Genomic DNA, 19,686 nt, shown 5'->3' on the forward strand with positions numbered 1-19,686 from the left:
AGCCATCCAGGCACCCCTCTGAAACACCTTTTAAAAAGTGATCGGATTTCTGTTTATTTAAAAATTTTTTTTATTTGACAGAGATCACAAGGAGGCAGAGGCAGGTGGAGAGAGAGAGGAGGAAGCAGGCTCCCCGCTGAGCAGAGAGCCCGATGCGGGGCTCGATCCAAGGACCCTGGGATCATGACCCAAGCCGAAGGCAGAGGCTTTAACCCACTGAGCCACCCAGGTGCCCCCGGATTTCTGTTTTTTGACACAAAGAAAGTAAAAATCCAAAACATACCCTATAAAATCCTTATGAAAACTCAACTAATATGAGATGACCACATTGTCTGTAGTCCATATCAGGAGTCTCTTGAGAGTGAAAGTTAAAGAGGGACAACAGCTCTAAGCTGGATCATCCAAAATCAGATACAGCTACCCTACCTAATGTACGCAAAATGAGGAAACGAGAGATGCCTGGGTAGCTCAGTCAGTTAAGCGACTGCCTTTAGCTCAGGTCAGGATCCCAGGGTCCTGGGATTGAGTCCCATATTAGGCTCCTTGCTCAGCTAGGGAGTCTGCGTCTCCCTCTGCCTGCCTTCTCCCTCTGCTTCTGCTCTCTCTCTGACAAATAAATAAAATCTTAAAAAGAATAAGGAAATGATTTCATTTTACTGTAGTTCCCAGTAGGAAAAAAAGTGCATAGCTGAAAGAAATCAACCTGTTTTATACTGAAGTGCAGTACCAAAATGGTGAGAAAACTGTTCTATCAATAAACTAGGAAAGACCTAAAATGTGTATCCAAACAAACATGCAGCTTTCTAGATTATATTCTCTTGAATTTTTTAAAAATTGTGACCAAAAAAAGTAACACAAAAATACACTATCTTAAGCATTTTTAAGTGTGCAATTCAGTAGTGTTAAGTATATTTATATTGTTGTGAAAACAGATCTCTGGCAATATGCTGAGAAACCCAAACTCTGTACCTATTACACATCTTCCCTTTTCTCCTCTCCCCAGTCCGTGGCAGAACCATTCTTTCTGTTTCTATGAAATTTGACTACTCTAGATACCTTATATAATAGATTTGTATTTTTATTGAAAAAAGAGCTGTTGCAAATATCTATGTAAGTCAGCTAGCTATTTTTCAAATCTAGCTTTTATGTTTTGCTTTGTCCTTGTTGCACTCTCCCCATGACCTCTGTGATTAAAGCCAAGAAGCTGGTTTCTTGTAGCCTTGAATTTAGAAGCTAATTTTTAAACTAACTTTTTCTTTTTTCAGTGTTTAAAAACTCTGAACAGCTGTCTGACACAGCGTGATTTAAGCCCTATTTTCACAAAGAGCTATAATAGGCTATCCACCACTCCTTCGGCTGAACAGAATGGAGTCATACAACTTAGGATGAAGGTCTTACGTACTGTTTGCTCAGAGGCTTCTCCAACATTGTCATATTCGAGAATGGCCTTGTACAGTGTGTTGAGTAGGTGAGATGCCCGAACAACATTTCGAGTGTCAGGTGGAACTTCTGCTACTCCAGTACTAAATACTTTATGCAAAACCTTGAGCTGAGCCAGTCGAGGTGCCAACTTGTCTACCACTATTGCAAGAGTTATTGTAGTGTCTGCAAAATATTAAGAAATCAAACTCATTAGCAAGGAAGAATATCTGTATTGAGAATGTGATATAAATGCTAAGTCACTTATGGAAAGACATGGCAAACTGGTGGGTTTTAATCTCATATCATAAGGAGCTAATTTCCCTAAAGAAAGAAAAAACAGCTTCTCAGAAGAAAAATAATGTGTAAAGGAACTGACAGTTAAGGGGAGAGGAAATAAAAGTGATTCTTAAACATATAGAGATATTCAATCTCAATTATAATAAAAGAAAACAAATTAAAGCTATACTGGGCAAATAAAAAACGGACTTCAGTGGGCTACTTTGTTAGTGAGGGGGTGGTTACTACAAAGGGGAATAAGAATAAGTTTTTTCATGGGGATGGCAGAACTCTGTATCCTGAAGATGGAAGAAGATATACAAATATATACATGTGATAAATGTCACAGAACTATACATGAAGATATTACTCCCATCCCCACAAAACAGCAAATACCTATAAAACTGATGAAATTCATGTCAGGTCTGCAGACTAATTAATGTATTGTGCCAATGTCAATTTCCTAGTTTGGATAACCTAATAAGATTATGCTAGGGTGGGAATTATTGAGAAGTTAGGTAATGGGAACCCAGGACTTTTGGGTACTATTTTTTGTAGTAGTTGAAAATGAAAGTAGAGGGCAAGGGAAAGCTGACACTGGTTAACATTTTATACCTGTTTGATAATATACTTTTGAAAACACGCTGTTCATTCGCAAGAGGGTGAGGAAACAGATATTCATATACATTGCTAGCAACTAGTCTCTATGGAGAGCCATGGCAATATGTATCAAAATCACACATGCCATCACACACACACATCACATGCCATCACATAACATAGGAATTCCATTAAGAATTTATGCTATAGGGATGGGAAAAGATGGAGAGGACTAGGGGATCTGATTTCAATTGGTCCCCTGAATTTAGTTGGATATCTACCAAATGATTCTGAATACCCACAAAATCAGCCTCACATCTAAGAACATATATCTAGATCTCTACAAACAGAATATCTCCCACAGTCTTGAGGTATGATACAGGGAGCCACAATTCTGCATGTAGATATTGGAAGATAAAGAGAAGGGGGAGGGATATAACACTGGAGCACAAAGGCTTCTGGGCTGGGGGCTGGGCACAGACTTGCAGACCAGTAGTGGTGGGGAAAGGACTTTAGTGCAGCCCCCAGACAGGATCCAGGATCCAGGAGCCGTGGGTGTGTGTGTGTGAACCTGGGTGGCCTGTGGTTTTAGAAACACAAAGGGCAGAGATGGGCCCAGGCCTGGTTGCTGTGGGATGCACAACTGGAGAGGCTGTGGTTTTTAGCAGCGCAGACAGAAAGGGAGATAGTGTGGCCTGGTGAGCTCAGTGAAGAGTACACTGTGACTTCTCTGTTCTGAGACAGAGGTTTGTAATCAGTCACTTATGCTTTGGCTCTGGGAAGAGATGCCATCAGAGAACAAAAGCCCCTCAAAAAATGGTTTTCACTGAGGGCCTCCTTCCCCCACTCCCTCACCAGGGGGCAAGGTAAGTCTGCCCAAGCAAGGTTGCCTGAGTAACAGTACGGCAGGCCCCTCCCCCAGAAGACAGACTGGAAGAATAAAACGATGACAGCCCTAAGGTTCCTTTAAACCAGGTGCATCTTGCTTGCGTCATGGTTAATACTTTGGACTCTGTACATTCCCACAACCACCCCCCAACTGAATGACTAAGAAGAGGAACCCCCAACAAAGAGAAGAATCAGAAACTGTGGCCTCTGTCACAGACCGAATGGATATGGATATAAGCAAGATGTCAGAAATAGACTTCAGAGTAACAATTATGAAGTCTATATCTAGCCTTGAGAAAAATATTAGTGACAATATAGAATCTTTAAGGACAGAAATGAGATCTAATCAGGCCGAACTTAAAATGCTGTGAATGAGATGCTCTCTAAACTGGATATTCTGACAGTCAAGATAAATGAGGCAGAAGAATGAATTAGTGAGCTAGCAGATAAGATGATAGAAAAGAAGGAAACCAAGGAGGCATGGGAAAAACAGATTAAAGCCCAAGAAATCAGACTGCTAGGATAAATAATGCAATGAATCATTTCAATGTCAGAAGTATTGGAATCCCTGAGGGCTGGGGAGAGAAGAGTCTTTCTAGAGGGGTCTAGAAAATATATTTGAGCAAATCATAGCTGAGAACTTCTATAATCTGGAGAAGGAAACAAGCATCCTTATCGATGAAGCAGAGAGGACCCCTCCCAAGATCAATGAGAACAGACTGACTCCCTGACATATGATTGTACAATTTGGAAATCTTAGGTCCAAGGAAACAATCTTGAAAATGGCTAGGTTCCCCTAGAAACTTCTTCTGTACAGAGGGAGGAACATCAGGATAATGTCAGACCTGTCCACAGAGACCTCGCAGGCCAGAAAGGGGTGGCAAGACATATTCAGGGTACTAAATGAGAAGAACATGCAGCCAAGAATACTTTATCCACCAAGGCTACCATTCAGAATGGATGGAGCGACAAGGAGCTTCCAAGACTGGCAGAAACCGAAAGAATATGTGACCACCAAGCTGGCCCTGTAAGAAATATTAAGGGGGGGCTCTATAAAAGAAGAAAAATGCCCCCAGAATAACATAGATGGTTTACAGAGACAATCTATAGAAACAAGAACTTCACAGGCAACATGATGGCAATAAAAAATCGTATCTTTCAATAATCACTCTCAATGTGAGTGGCCTCAATGCTCCAATGAAATGGCACAGGGTTGCAGACTGGATAAAAAGACAGGACCCATCCATATGCTCTATACAAGAAACTCACTTTGAATCTAAAGATACATCCAGACTGAAGGAATGGAGAACCATCTTTCATGCCAAATGACTGCAAAAGAAAGCTGGGGTAGCAATTCTCAGATCAGACATATTAGATTTTAAGCTAAAGACTGTAATAAGAGATAGAGAAGAAGGTTGAAGACAAGACGGCGGGGAAGTAGGAGGAGGCGCCGTTTCAACCTGTACCCTCAAGTGAGCTGATTACCTACCAAAGAACTCCGATCACCCATGAAATCAACCTGAGATCAGAATTATACACGTCTGGATCTCTACAGGGGCAGAAGACAGCAGTGTGCAGGTAAAGCGGAGTGGGAACAGTGAACTGATATTGGAAGATAAATAAAAGTGGGAGGGAGCCACCAGAGGTGACTGATTGGAAAGTAATACCCCTAATACGAGAGTGCCCTGCCTCTGGGGACCAGCATTAACTTGGAGACTGGTTGACAGCACTCAGAAAGAGCAAAGGATCGCAGGGGGTGGGAAATTGTGGGAATCAGGCAGCTAGGGACAGGGGCTTAAGTCCCCTGTCCCAGGACAGCCTCCCTGGTGCTGAGCCAGAGAGAGTGTGGCGGAGAACCAGGTCTTGATCCCTGAGCTGCCAGTGTGCCCGAGAACGCATGGGGTCCGGCTCCTGTGAGGGGCTGGGAGCCTCGCCAGATGGCAGAACGCTGAGCCATGCTACAGAGCCTGAGACGTGGGCGCCCCTCACCCTCCCCTGAGAGAGATGCACGAAAGCCCAGCCTGGTGCTCTCTGACCTGCGCCCTGCTACCAGAGCCTGAGAAGCGTGCATGACCCACAGCCTCCCCGGAGAGAGGTGCATGCAAGCCAGGCGCTCTTAGACCCAAAAAGACCAGGCACTCCCAGCCCGGGCCAGTGGGAAAATCTCAGTGTACCATTGCTGCTTGGAACCTCTCTGGCGGTCTGGAGCTGCCCAGATGGCTGCCACTGCCGTGGTTTTGGGTACAAGCAGAAGATCCTGCGTCCCCAGGGACTGCGACTTGGAACCTGCTCTGCCAGCGGCCAGGGGGAATTTAGATGGGCTCTGCAGCACCCACAGGAGAGCAGACTGAGGCTTCTCTCTGAGAGGGAGGTCAGGGTGCAGTTTGCTTTCCTCTAAACCTATAAAAACCATCAAAAGCGGTCAAGGTGAGAGGAAAAAAAAAAAAAGTAAACAAACATAAAAACCTCCAGAGAACAAAAGCCTGAAAAAACCGGTTTCCTCAGAGCCCACCCCCTTGAGGGGGGCGGGAGGACTTAACTCAGGGAACATCTCTGATTGAAAACCCATGTGGCAGGCCCCTCCCCCAGAAAACCAACAAGGAAAGAAGAAAAAAAAAAGACTACAAGAGAACAACCACCACTATTTCATAGGACAACTTTTATTTTTAATTCATCCCAACTATTCTGGCTCATTTTTATTTTTTTAAAATATATAGATAATTTTTTAACCTATTTACCATCACAGTGAGCTGTCTAGTACATCAAATTCCATAGTAACCTTCTAACCCGAACTTTTTGATACATACACCTGTGTTTCTCTTTTGCATTTCTATTTTTTAAATTTCTTTTTTTAATTTTAGTTTAGTTTAGTATAGCTTATTCCTTTTTTTTTATTTTCTAATATTCATATAGAGTTAAACTTCAAAGTAATTCCCTCTCCCCAATCAATACTATCCCTATAGGTAAACCAATTTTTAATCCCCCTTTATCTTAGGAAAGTTGAGTCCTTTAACAAAAATATCAAGATACATCCAGGAAAAATCAAAACAACCTTCCTCGCCCACACTGAGAATTTATAATCACTCTCCCAACTTTTCTTCCACCAGTGTTTCTGTGTCTTTGTGTTTGTCCTGATAGTATATAAATCTTACACTTGGGGTTCTTTTTGATGAGGTTCTTCCTTTATTTGCATATATATATGTATATATACATATATATACACACATATACATATATATATGCTTTATTTGCATATATATATATATATTTTTTTTTTTTTTTGCCCTCTTGTCATATACTTTTATCAGTCTTTTTGTTTGTATACTTCATAAATCTTACCTTGGGGCCCATTTGGGCCGGGCCTTCTTTTTTATCTTCCCTTTTTTCCTATCTCTCTCTCTTTTTTTTCTTTTTCCTTTCTTTTTTTTTCTCCTTTGGGTGGGGAATCCTGATTGCTCAGAAGCGTTCCAGGGTGCACCTTGACTGCACCATGGTCAATACATCCAGCTATATCCGTTCAGTATTCTCTGACCAAAATGACTAGGAGGAGGAATGGCCAACAGAAGAAAAATACAGAGGATGGACCTTCTGCAACAGAGCTAATGGCTATCAACATAGACAATATGTCGGAGAGAATTCAGGCCAACAATTATCCAGGCAATAGTTAGGTTGGAGAAAGCCATGGATGACCAAATGGAATTGATTAGGGCTGAACTGAAAGCGACCAGAGATGATGTTCACAATGTTAGGGCAGAGCTGAAAGCTTCCAGGGAGGAGGTTCACAATGCTCTCAATGAGTTCCAATCTAATCTAAATTCTCTTAAAGCTAAGGTAACTGAGAGAGAAGACGGAATTAGTGATCTGGAGGACAAACAGATAGACAGAAAGGATCAGGAGGAAGCCTGGAACAAACAGCTTAGAAGCCACGAAAACAGAATCAGGGAAATAAATGATGCCATGAAACGTTACAATGTCAGAATTATTGGAATCCCTGAAGGGGAGGAGAAAGAAAGAAGTCTAGAAGATGTAGTGGAGCAAGTTCTTCATGAAAATTTTCCCAATCTCGCAAATGGAACCAGCGTTCATGTACTAGAGGCCGAACAGTCTCCACCCAAGATTAAAGATCCCCAAAAAAAACATCAAGACACCTGATAGTCAAATTGAGGAATCATAATTGTAGATATAATCTCTTGAAAGCTGCTAGGACAAAGAGGCTCCTTACTTAAAGAGGAAAGCCTATCAGAATAACAAGTCAGACCTGTCCACAGAGACCTGGCAAGCCAGAAAGGGCTGGCAAGATATATTCAGGGCACTAAATGAGAAGAACATGCAGCCAAGAATACTTCATCCAGCAAGACTGACATTCAAAATGGATGGAGAGATAAAGAGTTTCCAAGACCGGCAAGGCTTAAAAGACTACGCAACAAACAAGCCGACACTGCAGGAAATATTAAGGGGGGGGGGGGTTCTATAAAAGAGGAAAAATCCTAAGAATAGCATTGAACAGAAATATAGAAATAATCTACAGAAAGAAAGACTTCAAAGGTAACTCGATGTCAATAAAAACGTATCTATCAATAATCACTCTCAATGTGAATGGCCTAAATGCGCCCATAAAACGACACAGGGTTGCAGATTGGATCAAACGACAGGACCCATCCATATGTTGTCTACGAGAGACCCATTTTGAACCTAAAGATACACCCAGACTGAAAGTGAAGGGATGGAGAAGCATCTTTCATGCCAATGGGCCTCAAAAGAAGGCTGGGGTAGCGATTCTCATATCAGATAAATTAGATTTTAAACTAAAGACTGTAGTCAGAGATACAGAAGGACACTACATCATTCTGAAAGGGACTATCCACCAAGATGATCTAACAATTGTAAATATCTATGTCCCCAATATGGGAGCAGCCAATTACATAAGAAAACTGTTAATCAAGATAAAGAGTGATATTGATATGAATACACTAATAGTAGGAGATCTTAACATGCCTCTCTCAGAAATAGACAGATCATCGAAGCAGAAAACAAGAGCATTGAATGACACATTGGACCAGATGGACCTCATAGATATATACAGAACATTCCACCCTAAAAAAACAGAATACTCCTTCTTTAGTGCACATGGAACCTTCTCAAGAATAGACCACATACTGGGTCACAAATCAGGACTCAACCGATACCAAAAGACTGAGATTATTCCCTGCATATTCTCAGATCACAATGCTTTGAAACTCGAGCTCAATCTCAAGGAAAAGTACAGAGGGAATTCACACACCTGGAGGCTAAAGACCACCTTGTTTAAGAATGCTTGGGGCAACCAGGAGATCAAAGAAGAGCTGACACAATTCATGGAAACCAATGAGAATGAAGACACTTCGGTTCAAAACCTATGGGATACAGCAAAGGTGGTCCTAAGGGGGAAATACATAGCCATCCAAGCCTCCCTAAAAAAAATGGAAAAATTCAGAACACAGCAGCTGTCTCTACATCTTAAAGAACTGGAGAATCAACAACAAATCAAACCAACTCCACACATAAGAAGGGAAATCATCAAGATTAGAGCTGAGATCAATGAGGTAGAAACCAGAGATACAGTAGAACGTATCAATGAAACTGGAAGCTGGTTTTCCGAAAGAATCAATAAGATTGATAAACCATTGGCCACACTAATCCAAAAGAGAGAAAACTCAAATTCATAAAAGTATGAATGAAAAGGGAGAGATCACAACGAACACCAAGGAAGTAGACACAATCATCAGAAGTTATTATCAACAGTTATATGCCAATAAGCTAAGCAACCTAGATGAAATGGATGCATTCCTGGAAAACTATAAACTCCGCAAACTGAACCAGGAAGAAACTGACAACATGAATAGACCGATATCTAGTAACAAGATTGAAGCAGTGATCAAAAGCCTCCCCAAAAACAAGAGCCCAGGACCTGATGGATTCCCTGGGGATTTCACCAAATATTCAAAGAAGAAATAACACCTATTCTCCTAAAACTGTTTCAATAAATTGAAGCAGAAGGAAAACTTCCAGACTCTTTCTATGAAGCCAGCATTACCCTGATCCCCAAACCAGGCAAACACCCTACCAAAAAAGAAAATTTCAGACTAATATCACTAATGAATATGGATACTAAGATTCTCAACAAGATCCTAGCAAACAGGATCCAACAGCACATTAAAAAGATTATCCACCATGACCAGGTGGGATTCATCCCTGGGCTACAAGCATGGCTCAACTTTCGCAAATCAATCAATGTGGTAGAACAATTTAATATGAGAAGAGAGAAGAACCACATGGTCCTCTCAATTGATGCAGAAAAAGCATTTGACAAAATCCAGCATCCGTTCCTGATTAAAACACTTCAAAGTGTAAGGATAGAGGGAACATTCCTGAACTTCATCAAATCTATCTATGAAAGACCCACAGCAAATATCATCCTCAATGGGAAAAAGCTTGCAGCCTTCCCGTTGAGATCAGGAACAATACAAGGATGCCCACTCTCACCACTCTTATTCAACATAGTATTAGAAGTCCTAGCAACAGCAATCAGACAACAAAGAGAAATAAAAGGTATCCAAATTGGCAATGAAGAAGTCAAACTCACTCTCTTCGCAGATGACATGATCCTTTATATGGAAAACCCAAAAGACTCCACCCCCAAACTACTAGAACTCCTACAGCAATTCAGCAACGTGGCAGGATACAAAGTCAATGTACAGAAATCAGTGGCTTTCTTATACACTAACAATGAAAATACAGAAAAGGAAATTAGAGAATCAATTCCATTTACTATAGCACCAAGAACCATAAATACCTGGGAATAAACCTAACCAAAGAGGTAAAGGATCTGTTCTCGAGGAACTACAGAACACTCATGAAAGAAATTGAAGAAGACACAAAAGATGGAAGACCATGCTCTTGGATCAGAAGAATAAACATTGTTAAGATGTCTATACTGCCTAGAGCAATCTATACTTTTAATGCTATTCCAATCAAAATTCCACCGTTATTCTTCAAAGAGCTGGAGCAAATAATCCTAAAATTTGTATGGAATCAGAAGAGACCCCAAATCGCTAAGGAAATGTTGAAAAACAAAAATAAGACTGGGGGCATCATGTTACCTCATTTCAAGCTTTACTACAAAGCTGTGATCACCAAGACAGCACAGTACTGGCATAAAAACAGACACATAGACCAGTGGAACAGAGTAGAGAGCCCAGATATGGACCCTCAACTCTACGGTCAAATAATCTTCGACAAAACAGGAAAAAATATACAGTGGAAAAAAGACAGTCTCTTCAATAAATGGTGCTGGGAAAACTGGGCAGCTATATGTAGAAGAATAAAACTCGACCATTCTCTTACACCGTACGCAAAGATAAACTCAAAATGGATAAAAGACCTCAATGTGAGACAGGAATCCATCAGAATCCTAGAGGAGAACATAGGCAGTAATCTCTTTGATATCAGCCACAGCAACTTCTTTCAAGATATGTCTCCAAAGGCAAAGGAAACAAAAGCGAAGATGAACTTTTGGGACTTCATCAAAATCAAAAGCTTCTGCACAGCCAAGGAAACAGTCAAGAAAACAAAGAGGCAACCCAGGGAATGGGAGATGATATTTGCAAATGACAGTACAAACAAAAGGTTGATATCCAGGATCTATAATGAACTCCTCAAACTCAACACACACGAAACAGACAATCATATCAAAAAATGGGCAGAAGATATGGACAGACACTTCTCCAATAAAGACATACAAATGGCTATCAGACACACGAAAAAATGTTCATCATCACTAGGCATCAGGGAGATTCAAATTAAAACCACCTTGAGATATCACCTTACACCAGTTAGAATGGCCAAAATTACCAAACAGGAAACAACATGTGTTGGAGAGGATGTGGAGAAAGGGGAACCCTCTTCCACTGTTGGTGGGAATGCAAGTTGGTGCAGCCTCTTTGGAGAACAGTGTGGAGATTCCTCAAGAAATTAAAAATAGAACTTCCCTATGACCCTGCCATTGCACTCCTGGGTATTTACCCCAAACATACAGATGTAGTGAAAAGAAGGGCCATCTGTACCCCAATGTTTATAGCAGCAATGGCCATGGTCACCAAACTGTGGAAAGAACCAAGATGCCCTTCAACAGATGAATGGATAAGGAAGATGTGGTCCATATATACAATACATACAGATGTGGTCCATATACATCAGAAAGGACGAATACCCAACTTTTGTAGCAATATGGATGGGACTGGAAGAGATTATGCTGAGTGAAATAAGTCAAGCAGAGAGAGTCAATTATCATATGGTTTCACTTATTTGTGGAGCATAAGAAAAAGCATGAAGGACATGGGGAGTTAGAGAGAAGGGGGTTGGGGTAAATTGGAAGGGGAGGTGAATCATGAGAGACTATGGACTCTGAAAAACAATCTGAGGGGTTTGAAGTGGCGGGGGGGTGGGAGGTCGGGGTACCAGGTGGTGGGTATTATAGAGGGCACCGACTGCATGGAGCACTGGGTGTGGTGAAAAAATGATACTGTTATGCTGAAATTAAATAAATGAAAAAAAGAAAAAAAGAGATACAGAAGGATACTGTATCATTCTTAAAGGATCTATCCAACAAGAAGATTTAACAGTTATAAATATCTATGCCCCCAACACAGGCGCAGGCAACTACTTATTTATGTATGCCAACTGTTAACTAAAATAAAGAAAAATATTGATAATAATACTTTTATAGTAGAAGACCTCAACATTTCACTCTCAGCAATAGAGTGATCATCTAAGCTTAAGATCAACAAAGAAACAAGAATTCTGAACGACACACTGGTCCAGATTGACTTCATAGATATATATAGAACATTCCAACCTAATACAATAGAATACTCATTCTTCTTAAACGCACATGGAACTTTCTCCCGAATGGAACACATACTGGGTCACAAATCTGGTCTCTACTGATACCAAAAGATTGAGATTATTCCCTGCATATTCTCAGACCACAGTGCTTTGAAACTGGAACTCAACTACAAGAGAAAATATGGAAGGAATTCAAACAATTGGAAACTAAAAGTCCATCATGCTTAAGAATGTTTGGGTTGCCAGGAAATTAAAAAAGAACTCAAACAATTCAAGGAAACCAATGAGAACAAAAACACATCAGTCCAAAACCTGTGGGTAATGGCAAAGGTGGTCCTAAGGGGGAAACAGATAAGCCCAACCCCCCAAAACAGAAAAATCCCAAAAAGAACCAGAAGAACAACAACAAATAGACCCTAAGCCACCCATAAAAAAGAGATATAATTAAGATCAGAGCAGAGATCAGTGAATTAGAAACCAGAAATACAATAGAACACATCAATGAAACTAGAAGCCGATTCTTTGAAAGATCAGTAAGATTGATAAACCACTGCCCAGACTTATACAAAAGAAAAGAGAAAGGACCCAAATTAATAAAATTATGAATGAAAGGGGAGAGATCACAATTAACACCTAGGAAACAGAAACAATGTTTAGAAATTACTATCAACAACTATATGCCAATACATTAAGCAACCTAGAAGAAATGGATGCCTTCTTTGAAACCTATGGACTACCTAGAGTGAAAGAGGAAAAAAACTGACAATCTGAATAGACCAATAACCAGTAATGAAATTGAACCAGTGATCAAAAACCTCCCCAAAACAAAAGAGTCCAGTACCTGATGGATTCCCTGGGGAATTCTACCAAATGTTTAAACAAGAAATAGTCCTACTCTACTGAACCTGTTTTAAAAAATAGAAACAGAAGGAAAACCTCCAAACTTGTTCTATGAGACCCCATTACCTTGGTCCCAAAACCAGACAAAGAACCATCAAAAAGGAGACTTACAGACTAATATTCCTGATGAACATGGATGCCAAAATACTCAACAAGATCCTAGCCAATAGGATCCAACAGTACATTAAAAAGATTATTCACTATGACTAAGTGGGATTTATTCCTAGGATGCAAGAGTGGTTCAACATTCACAAATCAATCATTATGACAGAAGAAATCAGTAAGAGAAGAGAGAAGAATCACATGGTCCTTTCAATTGATGCAGAAAAAGCATTTGACAAAATACAGTATCCTTTCCTATTTAAAACTCTTCAGAGTGTAGGAAAAGAGGGAATATTTCTCAATATCACAAAAGCCATCAATGAAAAGCCCACGGTGAACATTATTCTCAAGTGGGGAAAAGCTGAGAGCCTTTCTGTTAAGATCAGGAGTATGAAAAGGAAGCCTACTCTCACCACTATTGTTGAGCACAGTACTAGGATGTCTAGTAAGAGGTATTCATATTGGTAAAGAAGTCAAACTCTCTCTCTTCATAGATGACATGATACTTTATGTGGAAAACCCAAAGACTCTGCCCCCCGCTTACTAGATATCATACAGCAATTCAGTAATGTGGCAGGATACAAAACCAATGCACAGAAAACAGTTGCTCTTCTGTACACTAACAATGTAACTGTACAAAGAGAAATTAGAGAATGAATTTCGTTTATAATAGCACCAAAACTCAGGAGATACCTACGAATAAACCTAATCAAAGAGGTAACGGATCTACACTCTAGAAACTTCAGAAAAACTATGAAAGAAATTGAAGAAGACACAAGATGGACTAGGGGACTCTGTTTCAACCATTGCCTGATTTCAAGCTGTATTACAAAACTGTAATCACTGTAACAGCACGGTATTGGCACAAAAACAGACATACAGATCAAAGGAACAGAATATAGAGACCAGATATGGACCCTCAACTCTATGGTCAAATAACCTTCAACAAAGCCGGAAAAAATATCCAATGGAAAAAACACCATCTCTTTAACAAATGTGCTGGGAAAACTTGACAGCTATGTACAAAAGAATGAAACTTGACCACTCTCTTATACCATACAGAGATAAATTAAATGGATTAAAAACCTCCATGTGTACCAGGAATCCATCAAAATCCTAGAGTAGAACAGAGCAGTAACCTCTCTGACACTGGGCACAGCAACTTCTTTCAAGACACGTCTCCAATGGCAAGGGCAACAAAACCAGAGATGAACTTCTGGGACTTCATCAAGATAAAAAGCTTTTGCACAGCAAAGGAAACAGTCAACAAAACAAACAGGCAACATATGGAATGGGAGAAGATCTTTGCATATGACCCTACAGATAACAGGCTAGTATTCAAGATGTATAAAGAACATCTCAAACTCAACACCCCAAAAAACAAATAATCCAGTCAATAAATGGGTAGAAGACATGAACAGACCCTTCTCCAGAGAAGACATACGAATGGCTGACAGACACATGAAAAAATGTTCGACCTCATTAGCCATCAGGGAAATTAAAATCAAAACCACATTGAGATACCACTTTACATCAGTTAGAATGTCAAAAACTAACAAGGCAGGAAACAACAAGTGTTCGAGAGGATGTGGAGAAAGGGGAACCCTCTTACACTGCTGGTGGGATTGCAAGCTGGTACAGCCACTCTGGAAAACACTATGGAGTTTCCTCAAAAAGCTAAAAATAGAGCTACCCTAAATACCCAGCAATGGTACTACTGGGTATTTACCCCAAAGATACAGGCATTGTGAAAAGAAGGGGCACATGCACTCCAATGTTCATAGCAGCAATGTCCACAATAGCCTAACTATGGAAGGAGCTGAGGTGCCCTTCAACAGTGAATGGCTAAAGAAGATGTGGTACACAATGGAATATTACTTAGCCATCAGAAAGGATGAATACACATCATGTGCACTGACACGGATGGAACTGGAAGGGATTATGCTAAGTGAAATAAGTCAAGCAGAGAAAAACAGTGAAAAAAAAGTGAAATATGGTCTGACTTATATGTGGAAGATAAAGAATAGCATGGAGGACATTAGGAGAAGGAAAGGACAAAGAAGGTGGGGAATCAGAGGGGGAGATAAAACCATGAGAGATTATGGACTCTGGGAAACAATATGAGGGTTTCAGAGGGGAGGGGGGCTGGGAGGATGGGGTAGCCCAGTGATGGGTATTAAGGAGGGCATGTACTGCAATGAGCACTTGGTGTTATATGCAAACAATGTTTCATGGAACACTACATCAAAAGCGAAGTGCTGTATATAGTGACTAACACAACAATAAAAAAAAAAGTAAAAAAATATCTTGAAAAGAAGAATCATGCTGCAACTTGCTGCACATGTATATAATTACTTACATGTAAGTGGTTATCACTATAGCAGTGTTGGCAACTGAAGTTTAGAAACAACTTAAACGTTCATCAAAAGAGGACTGGTCTGGAGTCGGGTCAAGATGGCGGAGAAGTAGCAGGCTGAGACTACTTCAGCTAGCCGGAGATCAGCTAGATAGCTTATCTAAAGATTGCAAACACCAGAAAATCCATTGGCAGATCGAAGAGAAGAAGAACAGCAATTCTGGAAACAGAAAAACAACCACTTTCTGAAATGTAGGACCGGCAGAGAAGTGAATCCAAAGCGACGGGAAGATAGACCCCGGGGGGAGGGGCCGGCTCCCGGCAAGCGGCGGAGCAATGGAGCACAAAATCTTTTAAAAATCTGTTCCGCTGAGGGACATCGCTCCAGAGGCTAAACCGGGGCGAAGCCCACGCGGGGTCAGCGTGGCCTCAGGTCCCGCAGGGTCACAGAAGGATCGGGGGTGTCTGAGTGTCGCAGAGCTTGCGGGTATTGGAACGGGAAAGCCGGCTACAGAGACAGAGCCGACAGTAAGCTCACAGCTCGGTGTTACCTTGAACCGGTCGCAGGCTCGGTGAGCTCGGAGCGCGGCCGGAGGTCAGGCAGACGGAAATAACTGGGCGCTGTTCTCTGAGGGCGCACTGAGGAGTGGGGCCCTGGGCTCTCGGCTCCTCCGGGCCGGAGACCAGGAGGCCGCCATTTGTGTTCCCGTCCTCCGGAATTCTACGGAAAGCGTTCAGGGAACCAAAGCTCCTGAAAGCAAACCCGAGCGGATTACTCACCCTGGCCCCTGGTAAGGGCGGTGCAATTCCGCCTGGGGCAAAGACACTTGAGAATCACTACAACAGGCCCCTCCCCCAGAAGATCAACAAGAAATCCAGCTGAGACCAAGTTCACCTACCAAGGAGTGCGGTTTCAATACCAAGGAGAGCAGCAGAATTCCAGAGGAGGAGAAAGCAAAGCACGGAACTCATGGCTCTTTCCCTGTGATTTTTTTTTAGTCTTGCAGTTAATTTAATTTGTTTCTTTTTCATTTTTTGTTTTTTTTCTCGCCTTCTGGTAAGATTTTTTTTTTAACTTTTACCTTTTTCTTTTTTAACGTTTTTTAACTAGTTTATCTAATATATATATTTTTTTCTTTTTATATTTTTCTTATTTGTTTTCTTTTTTAAATTCTTTTCTTTTCTTTTCTTTTTTCTTTTTTTTTTCTTTCTTCCTTTTTGAACCTCTTTTTATCCCCTTTCTCCCCCCTCACGATTTGGGGTCTCTTCTAATTTGGTTAAAGCATATTTCCTGGGGTTGTTGCCACCCTTTTAGTATTCTCCTTGCTCCTTCAATTACTCTTATCTGGACAAAATGACAAGACGGAAAAATTCAACACACAAAAAAAGAACAAGAGGGTATACCGAAGGCTAGGGACCTAATCAATACAGACATTGGTAATATGTCAGATCTAGAGTTCAGAATGACAATTCTCAAGGTTCTAGCCGGGCTCGAAAAAGGCATGGAAGATATTAGAGAAACCCTCTCGAGAGATATAAAAGCCCTTTCTGGAGAAATAAAAGAACTAAAATCTAACCAAGTTGAAATCAAAAAAGCTATTAATGAGGTGCAACCCAAAATGGAGGCTTTCACTGCTAGGATAAATGAGGCAGAAGAAAGAATTAGTGATATAGAAGACCAAATGACAGAGAATAAAGAAGCTGAGCAAAAGAGGGACAAACAGCTACTGGACCACGAGGGGAGAATTCGAGAGATAAGTGACACCATAAGACGAAACAACATTAGAATAATTGGGATTCCAGAAGAAGAAGAAAGAGAGAGGGGAGCAGAAGGTACACTGGAGAGAATTATTGGGGAGAATTTCCCCAATATGGCAAAGGAAACGAGCATCAAAATTCAGGAGGTTCAGAGAACGCCCCTCAAAATCAATAAGAATAGGCCCACACCCCGTCACCTAATAGTAAAATTTACAAGTCTCAGTGACAAAGAGAAAATCCTGAAAGCAGCCCGGGAAAAGAAGTCTGTAACATACAATGGTAAAAATATTAGATTGGCAGCTGACTTATCCACAGAGACCTGGCAGGCCGGAAAGAGCTGGCATATTTTCAGAGCACTAAACGAGAAAAACATGCAGCCAAGAATACTATATCCAGCTAGGCTATCATTGAAAATAGAAGGAGAGATTAAAAGCTTCCAGGACAAACAAAAACTGAAAGACTTTGCAAACACCAAACCAGCTCTACAGGAAATATTGAAAGGGGTCTCTAAGCAAAGAGAGAGCCTACAAGTGGTAGATCAAGAAAGGAACAGAGACCATATACAGTAACAGACACTTACAGCAATACAATGGCACTAAATTCATATATCTCAATAGTTACCCTGAATATTAATGGGCTAAATGCCCTGTCAAAAGACACAGGGTATCAGAATATGGATAAAAAACAAAACCCATCTATATGTTGCCTCCAAGAAACTATTTTAGCCCGAAGACACCTCCAGATTTAAAGTGAGGGGTGGAAAAGAATTTACCATGCTAATGGACATCAGAAGAAAGCAGGAGTGGCAATCCTTATATCAGATCAATTAGATTTTAAGCCAAAGACTATAATAAGAGATGAGGAAGGACACTATATCATACTCAAAGGGTCTGTCCAACAAGAAGATTTAACAATTTTAAATATCTATGCCCCCAACGTGGGAGCAGCCAACTATATAAACCAATTAATAACAAAATCAAAGAAACACATCAACAATAATACAATAATAGTAGGGGACTTTAACACTCCCCTCACTGAAATGGACAGATCATCCAAGCAAAAGATCAGCAAGGAAATAAAGGCCTTAAACGACACACTGGACCAGATGGACATCACAGATATATTCAGAACATTTCTTCCCAAAGCAACAGAATACACATTCTTCTCTAGTGCACATGGAACATTCTCCAGAATAGATCACATCCTCGGCCCTAAATCAGGACTCAACCGGTATCAAAAGATTGGGATCATTCCCTGCATATTTTCAGACCACAATGCTCTAAAGCTAGAACTCAACCACAAAAGGAAGTTTGGAAAGAACCCAAATACATGAAGACTAAACAGCATCCTTCTAAAGAATGAATGGGTCAACCAGGAAATTAAAGAAGAATTGAAAAAAATCATGGAAACAAATGATAATGAAAATACAACGGTTCAAAATCTGTGGGACACAACAAAGGCAGTCCTGAGAGGAAAATATATAGCGGTACAAGCCTTTCTCAAGAAACAAGAAAGGTCTCAGGTACACAACCTAACCCTACACCTAAAGGAGCTGGAGAAAGAACAAGAAAGAAACCCTAAGCCCAGCAGGAGAAGAGAAATCATAAAGATCAGAGCAGAAATCAATGAAATAGAAACCAAAAAAACAATAGAACAAATCAACGAAACTAGGAGCTGGTTCTTTGAAAGAATTAATAAAATTGATAAACCCCTGGCCCGACTTATCAAAAAGAAAAGAGAAAGGACCCAAATAAATAAAATCATGAATGAAAGAGGAGAGATCACAACTAACACCAAAGAAATACAAACTATTATAAGAACATACTATGAGCAACTCTACGCCAATAAATTTGAAAATCTGGAAGAAATGGATGCATTCCTAGAAACATATAAACTACCACAACTGAACCAGGAAGAAATAGAAAGCCTGAACAGACCCATAACCAGTAAGGAGATTGAAACAGTCATTAAAAATCTCCAAACAAAAGCCCAGGGCCAGACGGCTTCCTGGGGGAATTCTACCAAACATTTAAAGAAGAACTAATTCTTATTCTCCTGAAACTGTTCCAAAAAATAGAAATGGAAGGAAAACTTCCAAACTCATTTTATGAAGCCAGCATCACCTTGATCCCAAAACCAGACAAGGATCCCATCAAAAAAGAGAGCTATAGACCAATATCCTTGATGAACACATATGCGAAAATACTCAACAAAATACTAGCCAATAGGATTCAACAGTACATTAAAAGGATTATTCACCACGACCAAGTGGGATTTATTCCAGGGCTGCAAGGTTGGTTCAACATCCGCAAATCAGTCAATGTGATACAACACATCAATAAAAGAAAGAACAAGAACCATATGATACTCTCAATAGATGCTGAAAAAGCATTTGACAAAGTACAGCATCCCTTCCTGATCAAAACTCTTCAAAGTGTAGGGACAGAGGGCACATACCTCAATATCATCAAAGCCATCTATGAAAAACCCACCGCAAATAT

General features: G+C 40.5%; 1 protein-coding gene across 4 annotated transcripts in view; it reads right to left on the reverse strand.

Moving 5' to 3' along the window:
• The window catches only part of TUBGCP5 (tubulin gamma complex associated protein 5), a 109,933-nt gene that overhangs the window by 32,978 nt on the left and 57,269 nt on the right, over positions 1 to 19,686 (reverse strand). For all 4 annotated transcript variants that reach the window (XM_032342329.1, XM_032342330.1, XM_032342328.1 and 1 more), the window contains one exon: positions 1,403 to 1,605. In XM_032342329.1, coding sequence (XP_032198220.1) covers positions 1,403 to 1,605 — 203 coding nt within the window. The remainder of the gene's footprint in view (positions 1 to 1,402; positions 1,606 to 19,686) is intronic.

The sequence above is a fragment of the Mustela erminea genome, chromosome 5 (assembly GCF_009829155.1).
Source record: "Mustela erminea isolate mMusErm1 chromosome 5, mMusErm1.Pri, whole genome shotgun sequence".
Classification (NCBI taxonomy): domain Eukaryota; kingdom Metazoa; phylum Chordata; class Mammalia; order Carnivora; family Mustelidae; genus Mustela; species Mustela erminea.